Source organism: Symphalangus syndactylus, chromosome 16 (assembly GCF_028878055.3).
Source record: "Symphalangus syndactylus isolate Jambi chromosome 16, NHGRI_mSymSyn1-v2.1_pri, whole genome shotgun sequence".
Lineage (NCBI taxonomy): Eukaryota > Metazoa > Chordata > Mammalia > Primates > Hylobatidae > Symphalangus > Symphalangus syndactylus.
The window spans coordinates 82,814,196-82,829,587 of record NC_072438.2 but is presented as its reverse complement, the minus strand read 5'-3'; the positions used below and the strand labels follow the sequence as shown (position 1 = coordinate 82,829,587).

Here is a 15,392-nt window from a genome sequence, read left to right as displayed (position 1 = left end):
AAAGTGCTGGGATTACAGGTGTGAGCCACCGTGCCCCGCCCACTAAGTTTTTATAGTATTATATGTTACTAAAACACCCCAAAAAAGCAATCAATTTCTTTTACCTTAAATGTACTGTTATAATCTAGTAAACTATGCTATACGTAAACTATAGTTTCTAATATATGTAATATATCATTTTTACCTAATTATATTGTAAAATCTTAAATGTAATTAAAATTTTATACATATTTTAAATATTTTGAACCTGATATATAACTCTAGAAACCATTGTGAGTCTTTCCTGGTTTGAAAAAATAATATTACTATGCTATTTAGATATTCACTATATTGCTTAAAGTGAAATAAATGAATAAAGAAATTCTTCAGATTATAAGCATATAAGTCTATGTTACTCAATACAGATTCTGTTACATAAATAAGTACTTAATTATTATTAACTGTAAATTTATTTTATATTTATACTGAGATAGACTTCCATTTATATCTACTGTATTATGTTTTATCTATCTCCTATCTAACTAGAAATAATTTAATGTATTCTTTTCCAGAAAATACTTAACATATATTTAAATACATAATATAAAACAGGCCAAGGTAAAAATGGAATTATAATATTTTACTAAATTAAAAATGTTAGCATATAAAAATCATGAAAATGATCCTATAGGTTTTTCCCCTTTCTTTCTACTTTTCATGCATGATTTTAAGCATTCTTCTGAACTGCTGCATAGCGTCATAACAACCTCCCTCTGAAAGAACTAGCCTTGCTCACTTAAGATAAGGAAATTGACACATTGAGGCCAAGTCACTATCTAATGTCTTGCTGCAAGCAAGTGGGAAAAGTGGCTTTTGAATTCAGCAAGTCTGACGCCAAAGCATAAACTCAACCAATACAGATTATTTCAAACATTTTCCTAGAGAAGGATCATGGCTTTGGCTTTAATTTTCATTGTAGCCTATGCAACGAAAGAAACAGAATCAATTTAATGAGTCACAATGTCCAAAATATGAAAAAAGGCAAGTTGTGGAGCAGAATCACCAAGGTCATAAAAAGCTTCATCTCTTGAGTCCTCATAAACTGGATGCTGCTAAATATAAAATTGTCGACAGTACTTTTATGGTGAAATAACTAGTGCCAAATGTCACTTTTTCTTATAACATCTTTCAATATAAGCAATGGCAAAGTACATTTCTAAGGAAAAAAAAATTGTTAGGGCTCTAAGTTAGGGGGATAGTGTGATCCAAATGAACACCACTCTGATGCTCTTGCTGAGGTTGTACTTCGTATTACAGGATGAAGTATAAAATAAGAGAGTTCCCTTCTGCCTGTCCTCCAGAAGTAGTTTCCTCTCAGTCAAATATTTGAAAATAACTGTGTGGTAATAGGTTGAACATTATTCTACTTGGCAATACCTGTAATACTTTTATTCTGATAAGTAACCAGAAGGCATCTGTCTTGCCAACTTATTATATCCCCCCATTATTCTATTTTTACTTGAACTAACTAGCCGTAAGACTTTTTTTCCACCTTAGAAAAATAGAAAAAAGGGAACTTGTCTGTCTAGAAAACCAACTTACCTCTGCATTGAAGTGTTTGCGTGGGCAGAACCAAGACCTTTCTTTAACTTTTTACATAGGGAAAAAAAGCAAACTATCTATCTCTGTTGTAAAATTTCCCAGTAAATTGCATATAAAAGGCAAAAATTATGGAAAATTAAAACTCAAAAAATTATAATTTTGTTTTTATCATGCCCTGATCAACAAGTAAATGAATTATATTAACTTAGGTAACTTACAGTGCAACAGAGAGTGATGAAAGAAACCCCAACTTAATTTTTAGTGACTGCTACTAAAATTGAGACTGGTAAAGGAATTTCAAAAATTTAAGTTTTACAAGAGTTGATTGATAATCCTTCCTTTGGGGAAGTTGTCTATTCACTGAACAAGTTATCTTATTCTTCATAATTAACTCATTGAGAATAATATAAAAATATTGCATCTCAAATTTAAAAGACAAAATGGAGACTACATAGATATGACTTTGGCTCTCAAAAGAGGGTTAATATCCTTGGAATTCAAAAATGTGAATAACCCGGAGTAATTCACTCAATATGTATTTATTGGGTTTATATTACACTATACCAGGTACTGTTCCAAAGATAAAGCAGTAATTAAAACAGAGAAACATACATCCTAAACTCTGGCAAGAAACAAAAAAATAAAATCTAATAACCATTAAATTATGAGGTAAGATACATTGATACATACATGAAGGGAACTGAAAATGTCTGAGAAGGTGAAACGTTAGTTATGCTAGAGAGTGAAGAACTGAAGAAAAAAAAAACATTTGGATAAGAAGAAAGTATTTTTAGAAAGAGAACAATGTGCACAAAGACACCTAGACAGAGACATCTTAATGTTTTACAAGAAGAATGAGGAGTAGAGTAAGATGGGGAGATATAGGAGATAAAATCAAAAACATAGGCATGAGGGTTGGAAAAACACAATGTAAAGAATTATGAATCATGGGACAGATTTTATGTTTTTCTCTGAGATGGGAAACCTCAACTAATTTTGAAGAGGGTGTAACTTGGTCTGAGGCCAGTTTAAATGAGTCACAATAACCTCTCTGTTGATAAGATTTGCTAGCCTCTCTGTTGATAAGATTTGAGGGGAACATGGAGGTCTATTAGGAGGTGAGCACAGATGAAAGTGAGACATAAAGTGGCTTAACTGGTTGGAAAGCTGAGCGCAAAAACATGGTTGAATTCTGCACAAAATGGATGTGGTTTGTCATCAAAATAGAACTGTCAGTAATTATTGCAAGCCATTTTCATCCGAGTAACTAGAAGACAGGAGTAGATTTCCTAAACTTAAAAGCCCGAAATCATCAACATTAGCTACACACACACACACACACACACACACAACACACACACACACACACACATACACACACACTGAGTCATTCCAGAAGGTTTCTTCACAAGAAGACATAGAACATACGCCTGTAATTCCAGGACTTTGGGAGCCCGAGGCAGGCAGATCACAAGGTCAGGAGTTCAAGACCGGCCTGGCCAATATGATGAAACCCTGTCTCTACTAAAAATACAAAAATTAGCCGGGCACGGTGGTGCATGCCTGTAGTCCCAGCTACTCCGGAGGCTGAGGCAGAAGAATTGCTGAACCCAGGAGTCAGAGGTTGCAGTGAGCCAAGATCGCACCACTGTACTCCAGCCTGGGTGACAGAGCAAGGCTCTGTCTCAAAAAAAAAAAAAAAAAAAAAAAAAAAAAAAAAAATTCAGAAGTGGAATACTTGTGCTTGTGGCTCAATATTTCTTCTTATAAAACAATAACCTGAGAACTTTAGTTTTGCAAATAGTCAAGAAGGAAGCTGGGACATATTTTAGATCAAATATATTGCAGGTTAAAGTATCTTTATGCAGGGAAAGTAAATAGAAATGTGTTGTTCTATAAATAGGATTTAGCAAGACAGGACCATTCCACATGAATGGATAAAATCAAATAACTGTCCAGAATTGCAGTTCATTTTTCAAAATGGTGAAGAAATATTTTAAAAATATATTTGCAGTGTGACACTTAAAAAAAATCAAATCTGTGACACAATGCCGAAAAATATCCTGTAATCTTTCCTCTTAGCGGAGCAAAATCTTAGTTTATAGAGGAAGGAAGTTTGAGAGCTCTTTAGTGGTCAATAGAGATCTGATTCTCCCCAATTTTGCTCAAACTGAATATATAACAGGACAACATAACAGGATCTGAGCCAAACATTTTCACATAGATTAGGTTGTGTGTGTGTGTGTGCGTGTGTGTGTGTGTGTGTGTGTGTGTAGAAAATAATGCACTTGAACATTAGTCATTCTCTTGTTTTTCCTGCTGTCTGTGCTGTCTGTCTCCACATTAACAAGACCAGGATGTACTTTTTTTTTCTAGCCAGGATCCCTTGTCCCACCAGGTTTGGGGAAGACAATTTTAACATACTTTTTTAGGGCAGGTTGTGGTTAGAATTGCTTTCAAGATACTACTGTTCATAAGAGGTGAGAGAAAAAATATTTTCATGTAGCCCCTGGGTCTTGAGATTCCCCATATCCTTAAGAATAAATCGGTCAATCATCAAGAGAATATGAAATCTCTTCAGGCTGTCTTCATTTTCACGAAAGGCTCACCTCCCTGATCTAATAAATAGAACATTGACTCTATGGGAGGGCTATGCTTTTGAACTGCTCCTTGCTAAATGGATATTACTTCCTAACACCCAATAGTCCTAGGTATATGTCATGTGCAAACTTTCTATAAGACTCATTTTCACTAAAATAGTTTGAACAAGTCAACTTATTTTAAAACATAGCATTTTCCCTATCTCACCTATATAGCCACAGAAAGAATTAACTGTCCTGTGGAATATGCAAAAAATAAAAGATAAAGTCTCCAAGATTAACCTGAGCACATATTCACTTTAAAGAAAATTGGAAGAAATGAACTAGAACAATTTCTTTGGAGCCTGAACAAAAGAGGGGTGAATGGGTTATTAAAGATAGGCTGATGTTATTCTAATATCTTTATGGGAGACTTTCTATTCTATTGTGTCTTCTTTTCAATGAGCATCTTTTGGGAAGCATACACTTGCTTCCTTACAAGGTCAGAGAAGAGTAATCGTATAGACAGTGGTTTTTTTTTGTTTGTTTGTTTGTTTTTTTGTTTTTTTTTTTACTTTTCATTTATTCACATTTCATGGATTGTTACACTTCCTCGACGGGAGCATTCAAAAACTAATATAAGCTGAGATTATATTGTCTGACAATTCAAGTATTTTAGTTTTAGAAAACAATTTCCTATTTAAAGTAAAAAGCAAACAATTTATCCATCTGATTGCTAAGAAGTTTTACATCTTGATTACAATTGTGTCTGCATCAAAGGGAGAGTCCTTCGTTCTCAGTATGATTGTTACTGGTTGAGAACATACAGTGGCCTGTGTTCTCAGTGCCCGATTGGAAAAGACCTTCCTGTCATCTACCATACTATGGGACAAATCAGTATCTACTCAAATTCCCACTTCCAGAATGAGAGGACTCATCAGGGGTTTAGGGGTTTGCAAAACCTTCAAAATGTATCCTGCTCGAATTTTGACTCTTCTGAAATAGAATAACTGACAAATGCTCAAAAAACAAACTTGTTTAACTTTTACTGAAAAGGCTCTCAGTGAAAACTTGTTTTGAACTCTACTAGTAAGGTAGAATATTAGTTTTTCTTCCCCTCCACACCAGAAAAGGTAGTTTTTCCTTTCTTTCTTTTTTTCTTTTTTTTTTTGGCATGCAGCATATATAAAATGTGATCTAGAATTGAAATTGTAAAATAGAATAATCCTTTTAAGGAAAATCAGCCCATGAACAGTCAGACTTGTCCTTCCACGGAAAACATAAACTTCTTTAAAAACTGGCCATATTTTCAGTCTGTAATTCGAATAATGAAGATGGCATAACAAATTTTTCTGCTTACTAGGAATGCACAAAAGGATGAGATGGATATACAGGTTTAAAAAAAAAAAAGGCCACTGGGATACTTAGTATTTGTCCAGATGCAAAACAATTTCAGAATAACAAAATACACACCTTGCTTTAGGCCACGTATATGATACACTTCATAGATTCTCAAACAAAAGATGAAAATTTCAGTCCACATTAAACATTTTAAAGCATAATTTATAATATTTTGTTAAAAATAAGCCAAACTAAAATAACGCATAAATCAGAATTACCTGTTAACATGGTGGGGAAAACAGGTAAGCCCTCCGGGGGCCCTGTGCCCCAAGTAAAAGACAAGGAGTTAAATTTTACAGTGAAATCCACATATACTCAGGCTCTTTACACTAATAATCAAAGTGGAGACCAACCAGTTCCTAAAGCATAAAAGAGTGATTTTAAGAAAATATCACATTTTGAGTTATGGTATATTCATCACATTTTTCCCTGTAATTTTCACTTTAACAGTGATAGTCTTAGCAGCAAAAATTTGCTGGGAATGTTAGGAAAAAAAGAAGCCACACATACCCACTAATTTAAAAATATATAAACTATTTTTTACAGAAGGGGCAGGTTTAAAAGAAAATCCAATCATGATCTTTTCATGCCATTTTTTGTAAACTTTCCATACACACGCAGACGCTAACAAAGTACTGTGTCATATACACTGAAGTGTCCTAAAGATGCCTGTGAGCTGCTGATTCCAGCTGGTACCAGGGAAGAATGTGTGGCTAAGTTGCAACAAACTTAAATTTGTTCCCCTTAGTTCTTCATCTTTTTAAAAGTTGAATAAACAATGTCAATCGGGCAGGGCCGGTATCAACAGCATCAACCACTTGCTTACTATAAATCATCTGCAACAAAAACTCACCTGCATTCTCAATTCTAAAAAGTCAATGTAAAAATAATGGCCACTTCCTCCCTAGGTGCCTACTATAGCTATGTCTGACAGCATCCTATAACAGTACAAGCACACCTCTCTCTGCACGGATTCATCCAAAGCCACATACTAGGCCAAATTCTCCCAGTGGAATCAAAACACTGAAAGTAGAGCAAGAACCTCATGACAACATTGGCCCAATCACACCTCAGGTACTTAGGAGTTCATCATATTTGATCATAAAATTGCTCCCGGCCCCAAACCTTACACCTAAAGACTGTAATTTTAAAAAAGCCACTGTACCATCCGCAATTATTCTGACTACTCTTTTCTAAATGAGAATGCGCTACACACTGAAGATCAGAACACACACACGTGAGCCCTTGGGCACTGACCCCGAGCCTGTACACAAGATCAGCTGGTACTAGTCTCAAATGATTCATGAGGAATCAAAGTGGAAATTTAAACATTCAATTCTGTATCTCATTCATGTGCCCAGAGTCTTCAAAGAATGCTCGTGTTAGTTACCTGATGGCTCTGGAGAAGTGACATGGATATTTGTGTGCAAAACCATGACTCCCTTCCAAAAAGACATATGGAATCTTACTCTTAAAAAAGTAAAGATATTTCAGATATCAAATGTATAATATACTGCTGTCTAAAGTTAAAGGCAAAATTTACACACTATTTTCTCTTCCATTACCTTATTACATGTTTCCTAGTGAATCCACATGGCTCGTGTGTCAAAGCTCCCAAGCACGTCACTTGGTCATAGTTTTCATATGCGTGGGGTTGATCATGGTACACAAATGCCTATGAGCATCTTCTTTTTCTAGGATGGTCTCATTTGACTTTCATTTCATAAGGGTTCACTCTCCATGGTGTAGATGATAAGCTACCAAATTTGTGCTTTTAAACCCATTCCTGGCAATCCCCCTTTATCTTCATTTTGTCTTTAGGGGGATAAAGAAGTAACACTACCTCATGAATAGAAACTACAAAGCCAAAAAACTCCTTCACAAGCTGTTCATTTCTTTTTAGAATGAAAATGCAGGTCCTGAATTCTCGTGAAGCGTACATGGCATATTGGGTGGAATCAGAACATTCAGCAATCTGTTGCCTAAATTGGTGTCTGCCCGCACCAAAAGCTGTGTCTTCTGATTTGCTGTAGGTTTTAAATGCAGAGTACCTATGCCTTTCTCTTTAAACTCATTATCTTTCTTGTAAAATAGTTTACACTTTTTGGAGTAAAAAGCATCTTCTTCTTTTACTTCGGTAACTACTGCTTTGGGTGACTCATCACTCTCTTCTTCATCTCCACCTTTGCATTCACCACTGTCACCTTCTGCTTGGCCCTCCAATAGTTTAGTGGGAAATGGTGAAGAGACTGGTTTACTCTCGGTAATATCTTTGCCAAATAAACTGGAGTTTCCAGGGGAGAATGAAAATCCAGTCAGGGGGACAGAGCTTAATGAGCCCAAAACAGAGCTATCAACTTTCTTGCCGAAATTAAATGAGGCACTTGTCGCTCCTAGTGATGATGGGTCCGTTTTCTTTTCAGATGCCACCTCCACCTTCTTGTCAGGTCTATCTTCAGTTTTGTTGCCATGAAACAAAAACGCTGACTCTTGCTGTAATTTTGTTGAGCCAAAAAGAGAAGGAGACTGTGTTTCAGCTGCAGCTTTGTTAGATTCACTTTCAGAATTCCTGCCACTGTTCTCGTGTTGCTGTTCAATGTTTGCTAAATATTTCTCATAGTCTTTAAAGATAGGTGTCAGATCACAGAGGGGCTTTGTATTCACATGCTTCACTATCCAATCCCGCACGGAGCAGTTCAAGGCGGCCAACTGCTTCTAATAGGCATTTCCGACACAAGCTTTACTGGAAGCAAGGCCAGAGGAGGAGGGCTGCTGACTGTCCCCATTAGTTTGGGGATTTGAAACTTTTTTATCAACCAAGGCGGTAGGGCCATTTGCAGCAAGAGAACCAAAGGCTACCTTGGGCTCTGCCACTGCCTTTGCACTGGTGAAGGGAGGGGCGCTGGTTATGTTGTTTCCATTCGGCAGTCCTTCGCAAGGCTTCCCTCCAGCACCACTACCAAATCCAGGAAACCGTCCTCCTCCAGAAGGTACCACTAAACCTTTAAAACCTTGAAAGGCTCCTCCACTGTCAGATTCGAATCCAACATTTCTGCGCTTTGCTTTCTTTATGGCTCTATTCTTCAAGACTTCCTCACTGCCCACGGAGAATGTTCCCACCTCTTCAGCTTCATCTTCTTGATCCCAATTCCTATCTGTAAGTTCCTTCTCGGCATTTCTTTTGGCCATGTTTTCGAACCTCCTCGGCGGCCGCCGCTGCACTCGCTGGGTCTTGGGTGCGGCGAAACCCGGGTCGCAGCGGCGCAGGGGTCTGGAGCGGCTGGCGGTCGCCGGGCTGAGCGCGCTCGGCCGCTTCCGGTGCTGCGTTGCGGGCCTCAGAGGACTTGCTGCTCGGCAAGCCCAGAGACTCAAACACCATGTCCGGGGTGGGGGGCGCTCCTCACGCTGTGTTTGGCAGTGAGGCGACAGCGCAGGTTCAGCCGGAGACCGCTGAGGTAACCGCGCCGAACACGCTTTGGGCGGCCATTTTGTAACTCGAATCTACCCCCAAAACCAATTCGAAAAAAAGGGAGGAAAGAAACGCCCCGACAGTGTTCTGAACTGGGTTGAACACACAAAGGATGCTAAAATTTTCCACTTGTATACAGGAACCCATATTAAAACTTCAACTTATTTCAATCCATCATATTTACATTTTTATTATATACGGGATAATGGGTTTAATATATTACTGTAGCTGCATATATATACAATTTATCATAACAGTATAGACATGTTTTGTGGAACATGTTAAATCGTTTGCTGAGTAAAAGAGAAGGCGCGATCAGGACTTTTGAAGACTTCTACACACAGCCTTGCTTCCTCAAATTCTATCCAGACAAATGCTAATTCTGGTTTTAGTTTTATCAGGCCATGAGGATCAAAACATAAAGGAAAATACATAGAAAATGCCTCAATATAAATTACTCTGTTTCATTCTGTGTTATGGCTTTACAGCATTTTGGTGTTATGTTCATCTTCTATGAGATGACAGTCCAATAGCAGGTTTTTTCATATTTCCAATATACTCTACAGAAAAATAATTGTTGGTAACATTAATGCTGTTAATATTATTGCTAAGAATATTCATTAGAAATTGCTTAGCCCAGAAAATCCCAAACTCAATGTAGCCTTTTGCATAGAGTCATTTTTTTTTGCTTTTGTCTCCATAATCTACCATCCTTCCCTATACGCTTGGCTTTTAATACTCTGCCGATAGGATTTGCCTCAACAAATGGCTGCATATGTTAATCATACTCTTTAACTCACTAATAAACTACTTTGATACTTGAATAAATTGAAATTTAAATAAGCATTTTATTAAATCAAATGTAATGTTTGTATTGAGAGAATTCTAACTGGGGACATAGTTCAACCGTTAGTCTCTCAAATTTTTTGGTCTGGAAGACTTTACAGAGTCCTGCTAAGGGGAAATCACAAAGGTATGTTTTTAACAGTGAGGGTTAAAATCTCCTCTGTTTAATGTGTCTATTTTTCCCTATATGGAAAACACAAAGATCAGTGATTGATATATTACTTTCCATATTTATTATGGAATAATTTATTGATTTAATTTGTGTAATAATTTATGATTTAATACATGTAATTTACTGATTATGGTATAATCAAATTTGTTGAATAACTTCAAATCTCAATGAATTTATACCATAGTTATAGGAAAAAATAACATTTAAATCACTCAAATGGAAATTCTACTCAATATATATTTACCAACTGTGATATCTTATGAAGAAGATACAGGACATATTAAGAAGATGTGACAGTCTCGGAAATGAGGGATAGCCTGAAATACTATTGGCTTAGATGTGATAAATTATATAATATAATGAAATCTAAGGCAGTATGTGCATGGCAACTTAGAGAGAGACAGTGAGAGAGAGAAAGCCAGTGTGGTTGCAGAGCAAATTCAGGAAGTAAAGAATGAGATGAGATCTTTTATTCTAAGAGCAATGGATATTCATTGAGGAAATTTTGGCAGGGGATGACACCAATAGATTTTTTTTTTAAATAACATTTTGGGCTTTAGCATTGAGAATGGATCTTAGAGGGCAGAGTAGATGTGGGGAGACATGTTAGTAGCCTATGGAGTAGTTAGGGGAAGACAAAATAATAGATTTACCTTAGATATTTTGTCAACAAGAGACATATAACATTTAATACGCTTTTTGCAGATTTTTCTGTCACATCAAAGAAAACTAAACTCTAAACAATATAAATTAAAGTTAGAACAGCACTAGAGAAGACATGAATTCACACGTTAAAAAGAAGCAATGCCTTAGGAGATTAAAGTGGACTGCTTCCATTGTGTTTCACTGGCATGCATTGCCTACCATCTGGAGAGTAAAAATTACTTGGAAAATGGAACCTGAAATGGAATTAAACAATATTTCATTTCCCTTGATATTTATTTTCATATTAAGCACCAATATCCCAAGTCATAGCCAAGATATAAAATACAGTGTGATTATTGTGTGATTATTATTAAAAACTCTTCCTAATATGTCTCTAAAACTTACAAAATATTTCTGTTTATGGCAGAGTCTCAGCTGACACAGGGTCTAATATTATTAGTCTTAGTTTGTTTTACAATGGTCACTTTTGGTCCATTAACCTTAAACATTTATATTTTCACATATATGAACATTAATGCAAACTCAATTTAATTTAGAAACAGGAACATTTGTTTTTATTGTTGTTCGCTAAATTGTGTTTTTAAGATTAAAAACTTCACATTAGAATGAAAATATTTTTTCCCCAAACCAGCATACAAAGAACTATAGTCTCTGCTTGTTTATTTGCCTCTTTGAATACTACTGCTTTTTTTTTTTTTTTAACTGGTTCTCAAACCATATTTCATAGCAAACTCTTTAGAGTTTAAATTTGTTAAATTGCAATGGGTGGAAAGTCAATATGAAAATTCTTGTTCTATTTCTAAAACATTTTTGTTAAACTGATAAGAACAGATACTACACTTGATCTTAGCCAAAAGGCCGAGGGTGGTGGCTCATGACTGTAATCCCAGCACTTTGGGAGGCCGAGGTGGGCAGATTGCCTGAGCTCAGGAGTTCAAGACCAGCCTGGGCAACACGGTGAAACCCCATCTCTACTAAAATATGAAAAATTAGCCAGGAGTGGTGGCGGGCGCCTGTACTCCCAGCTACTTGGGAGGCTGAGGTAGGAGAATCGCTTGAACCCGGGAGGGGGAGGTTACAGTGAGCGGAGATCGTGCCACTGCACTCCAGCCTCGCCAACAGGGCAAGACTCAGTCAAAAAAAAAAAAAAATTCTGTGTGAAAACAAAAACAGAGAGGTGAAGTAATTGCATTGATTTAATAGGGTTGAGAAACAGTGAGAATAGATAAATGATGATAAAAGAACATACTAAGTTATTAAGGTAAACAAGCATTAGAAATCAAGCAAGGAAGTTGCCAAAATTTTACATGTTTGTCATCTTTCTTCTAAATCATTAAGTTCCAAGAATTCGGTATGCAATGACCTAAATCATTTCATTTTTAAATGGCTATATCTATGCCACATTGAAAACCAAGGTCAGATATACCTAGATATAGACAATTATGTGGCATTTTCTCTATCATCTGGCATTTTGTTGTATATAAAACTCAAAGACTCAGTGATTACAGATACTCCTTTAATCATATAAGGTTTTGATTTTTGTACATTGGAGCACTAAAATTGGGGGTATTTATTTATTTTATTTACACTGGATAGAGGATTGGCTCTAATCATAAATGTTAAATCAAATAGTGTAGAATACTGGGAATTATAATAAGAAAACTAAACACACATGTACACGCATCTACATGCATATGTGAAGTAGCTGCTCTGGGAAAAATTTCTTATGCTTAACATCATACTGACAGATCACACTGCTACTGTTCTACCTCATACAGCTTATAGAGAAAATTGTCTTGTTTCACTCTTGAGGGAGGAAGAAACAGAGAGAAGCATGTGGGATTTTGCTTTGGCAAACATATTTCCTCCCTTTTTCTTTTCATTTATGCCTCTTCACCTAATGTAAGCCTAGTTCAGAATATTAATTGTCTAAATAGGCTAGAAACATCTATGCCCTCATCCCCATGGCACACTGTCTTAAAAATAACGTGTCCAAAGAATCAGAAAATTTAATTGGTCTTCTTGGTACTAACAACAATAACAAAAGAGAATATAGATTAAAATAATTTTAAGAAAAAAAACACATAAATTCAAAACCCACATGTGACATGATAATTTAATTGTAAGAATGATTCTTGGAAATACATTTTTTCCTATCAGACAATAACTGAAGACAGTTACTGCTGCCCAACTTGTTCAAAAAACAAACAAACAAAAAGAAATGTAAGCTAGTTAACATATCACTACATAATGGACATGTGACAGATTTTAGCAGAGCATAAATATGTCCAGCCATTTTTTGGAAGCAATTATAGTCAACTCATATTGAGATTTCTTCATTTACTTTGAGGACATCATAGCTGGGTAGCAAATGATTTTAAAATATGTAGTCAGTGTTTGTTTTACTACTGTTATTAATTTCACATGCATCTGTATATATAACCGTTGTCAAATTGACAGAGTTCTATCTCTATGCTTTTTGTATCTTTACTTTCAATTTCAGAAAAAAAATAAAAATGTTTCATTTCACTGAATTCTAATATTTCTAAGTTGCTATCCCTTTATTAAACACATAAAAAAATCTCACTAATAGTTTTTTTCACTGTGTGTCCCCTGATATGGCACATTGAAAGGAATATGGTTTCTGAAGCAAAAAAAACCTAGTTGCGAATTGCGATGCTGTTAGTTAATATTCTGCAAATTGAGGAAGGTGTCTATTTCAATAAATTCAATAACTGAATGTTTAATGGAAAACATTATAAATAGTGGGTGTTCTACGAGGTTTAACTCATTTTTCTCCTATCTTTTCCAGTAATGATGTTTAAATGACTTATTTCTAAAAACAAACCAGGACAGAAAACTTCAATCTTATCTTAACACAGCTTTAATTTAATAATGTAAAATATATCTGTGTTGTTTTATTTTTAAACTCCACAAGCATATAGACTGTACTTGTCTCCACGCCCCATTTACCATTATCACTAGTTTGTAATCCACATTTTATTTCTTTGCTTTAATTGGGGGAAACATACCTAGAAACACACACTAAAATAGCAAATAATGCTTAAGAACAGACCAGAATTCTGCAGCCAGAATGTCTGGTTCAAATTCTATCTCTGCAATTCGTTGGTCATGTGACCTCAGGGTTTTTTACTTACTCATTATGTCTCATCTGTAATAAAGAGTCTAAAAGTGAGATGAGTTCATATATGTACGTCTTAAAGTGGGGTCTGTCCGGTCTAAGTGTTGATTGCTTGTTAGATATTATTATAAGCCAATTCCATTAACATTTTCTCCTTCATTCAACTTGTTTTAGTATTTGACATGCTGTGCCACTTACTTCTAGAAACACTTCTTTGTAAGATACATTGAATGCATTGTCCACATTGTTCTGCCTTCTTTTCTGACTGCTGGAATTGCTCTTCCTCATTGCAACACCAACTGCAATTTGTCATTGCTGTTTTTGTGGTCTCTCTGAATTGTCATGCCCTCAGTAAATTCCCATTCTGCAACTTTATCTATAAATTCTATCCGGTAACAACCAAATATATATCCCAGCCACTTTATGAGTCTTCAATCCCTATATTAATAACAACATTCAAAAGATCATCCTTGAATAGTTTAGAAAAGTTATTAAATTCACCAGACATTGAACTCAATATTGTATATACCCCTGACCCTTAAAAAACAAAACAAAAACAAACAAAAAAAAGCCTTTCTAACTGAAAAGTCAGGAAACAACAGATGCTGGAGAGGATGTGGAGAAATAGGAATGCTTTTACACTTTTGGTGGGAGGGTAAATTAGTTCAACCATTGTGGAAGACAGTGTGGCGATTTCTCCAGGGTCTAGAACTAGAAATACCATTTGACCCAGCAATCCCATTACTGGGTATATACCCAAAGGATTATAAATCATTCTACTATAAAGACACATGAGCACGTATGTTTATTGTGGCACTATTCACAATAGCAAAGATTTGGAACCAACCCAAATGTCCATCAATGATAGACTAGATAAAGAAAATGTGGCACATATACACATGGAATACTATGCAGCCATAAAAAAGGATAAGTTCATGTCCTTTGCAGGGACATGGATGAAGGTGGAAACCATCCTACTCAGTATGTTCTTGCTCATAAGTGAGAGTTGAACAATGAGAACACATGGACACAGGAAGGGGAATATCACACACTGGGGCCTGTCAGAGGGTGGGGGGCTAGGGGAGGGATAGCATTAGGAGAAATTCCTAATGTAGATGATGAGTTGATGGGTGCAGCAAACCATCATGACACGTGTATACCTATGTAACAAAACTGCACGTTCTGCACATGTACCCCAGAGCTTAAAGTATAATAATATAAAAAAAAATTGTATGACAGTCCATTATTTTCACATGCTATCAAACACTATTTTTAACATTTTGAAAAAAAAAAAAAATCCTTTCACCAGTCTCACATTGCTTTGAAGGAGTCTTACTCCATCTCATTGTAGAAGCTGAGGAAATACTTCTATTTCCCTATATGCTGAACACATGGCAGGATTACATCCACCCACACTCCCTTGCATATGGGTTCCTTGTGCATGGTGGGTACAATTAACCATATTCAATGAGTTTTGAGTGGATGCACCATGTTATATCTAATTGTCAGTGTTCTTTTTCCCTCTGTCACAGCAAC

General features: G+C 35.9%; 1 protein-coding gene and 1 pseudogene across 1 annotated transcript; both read right to left on the bottom strand.

Moving 5' to 3' along the window:
* Positions 1-7,460: 7,460 nt before the first annotated feature.
* Positions 7,461-9,170, bottom strand: LOC129464573 (nuclear pore complex protein Nup50-like). Its single transcript, XM_055245952.2, is given in 1 exon segment — positions 7,461-9,170. A coding segment is annotated over 1 exon segment (1,290 nt). The 5' UTR covers positions 8,751-9,170.
* A 2,304-nt stretch (positions 9,171-11,474) lies between these two features.
* Positions 11,475-11,585, bottom strand: LOC129465102 (uncharacterized; annotated as a pseudogene).
* Positions 11,586-15,392: the final 3,807 nt, after the last annotated feature.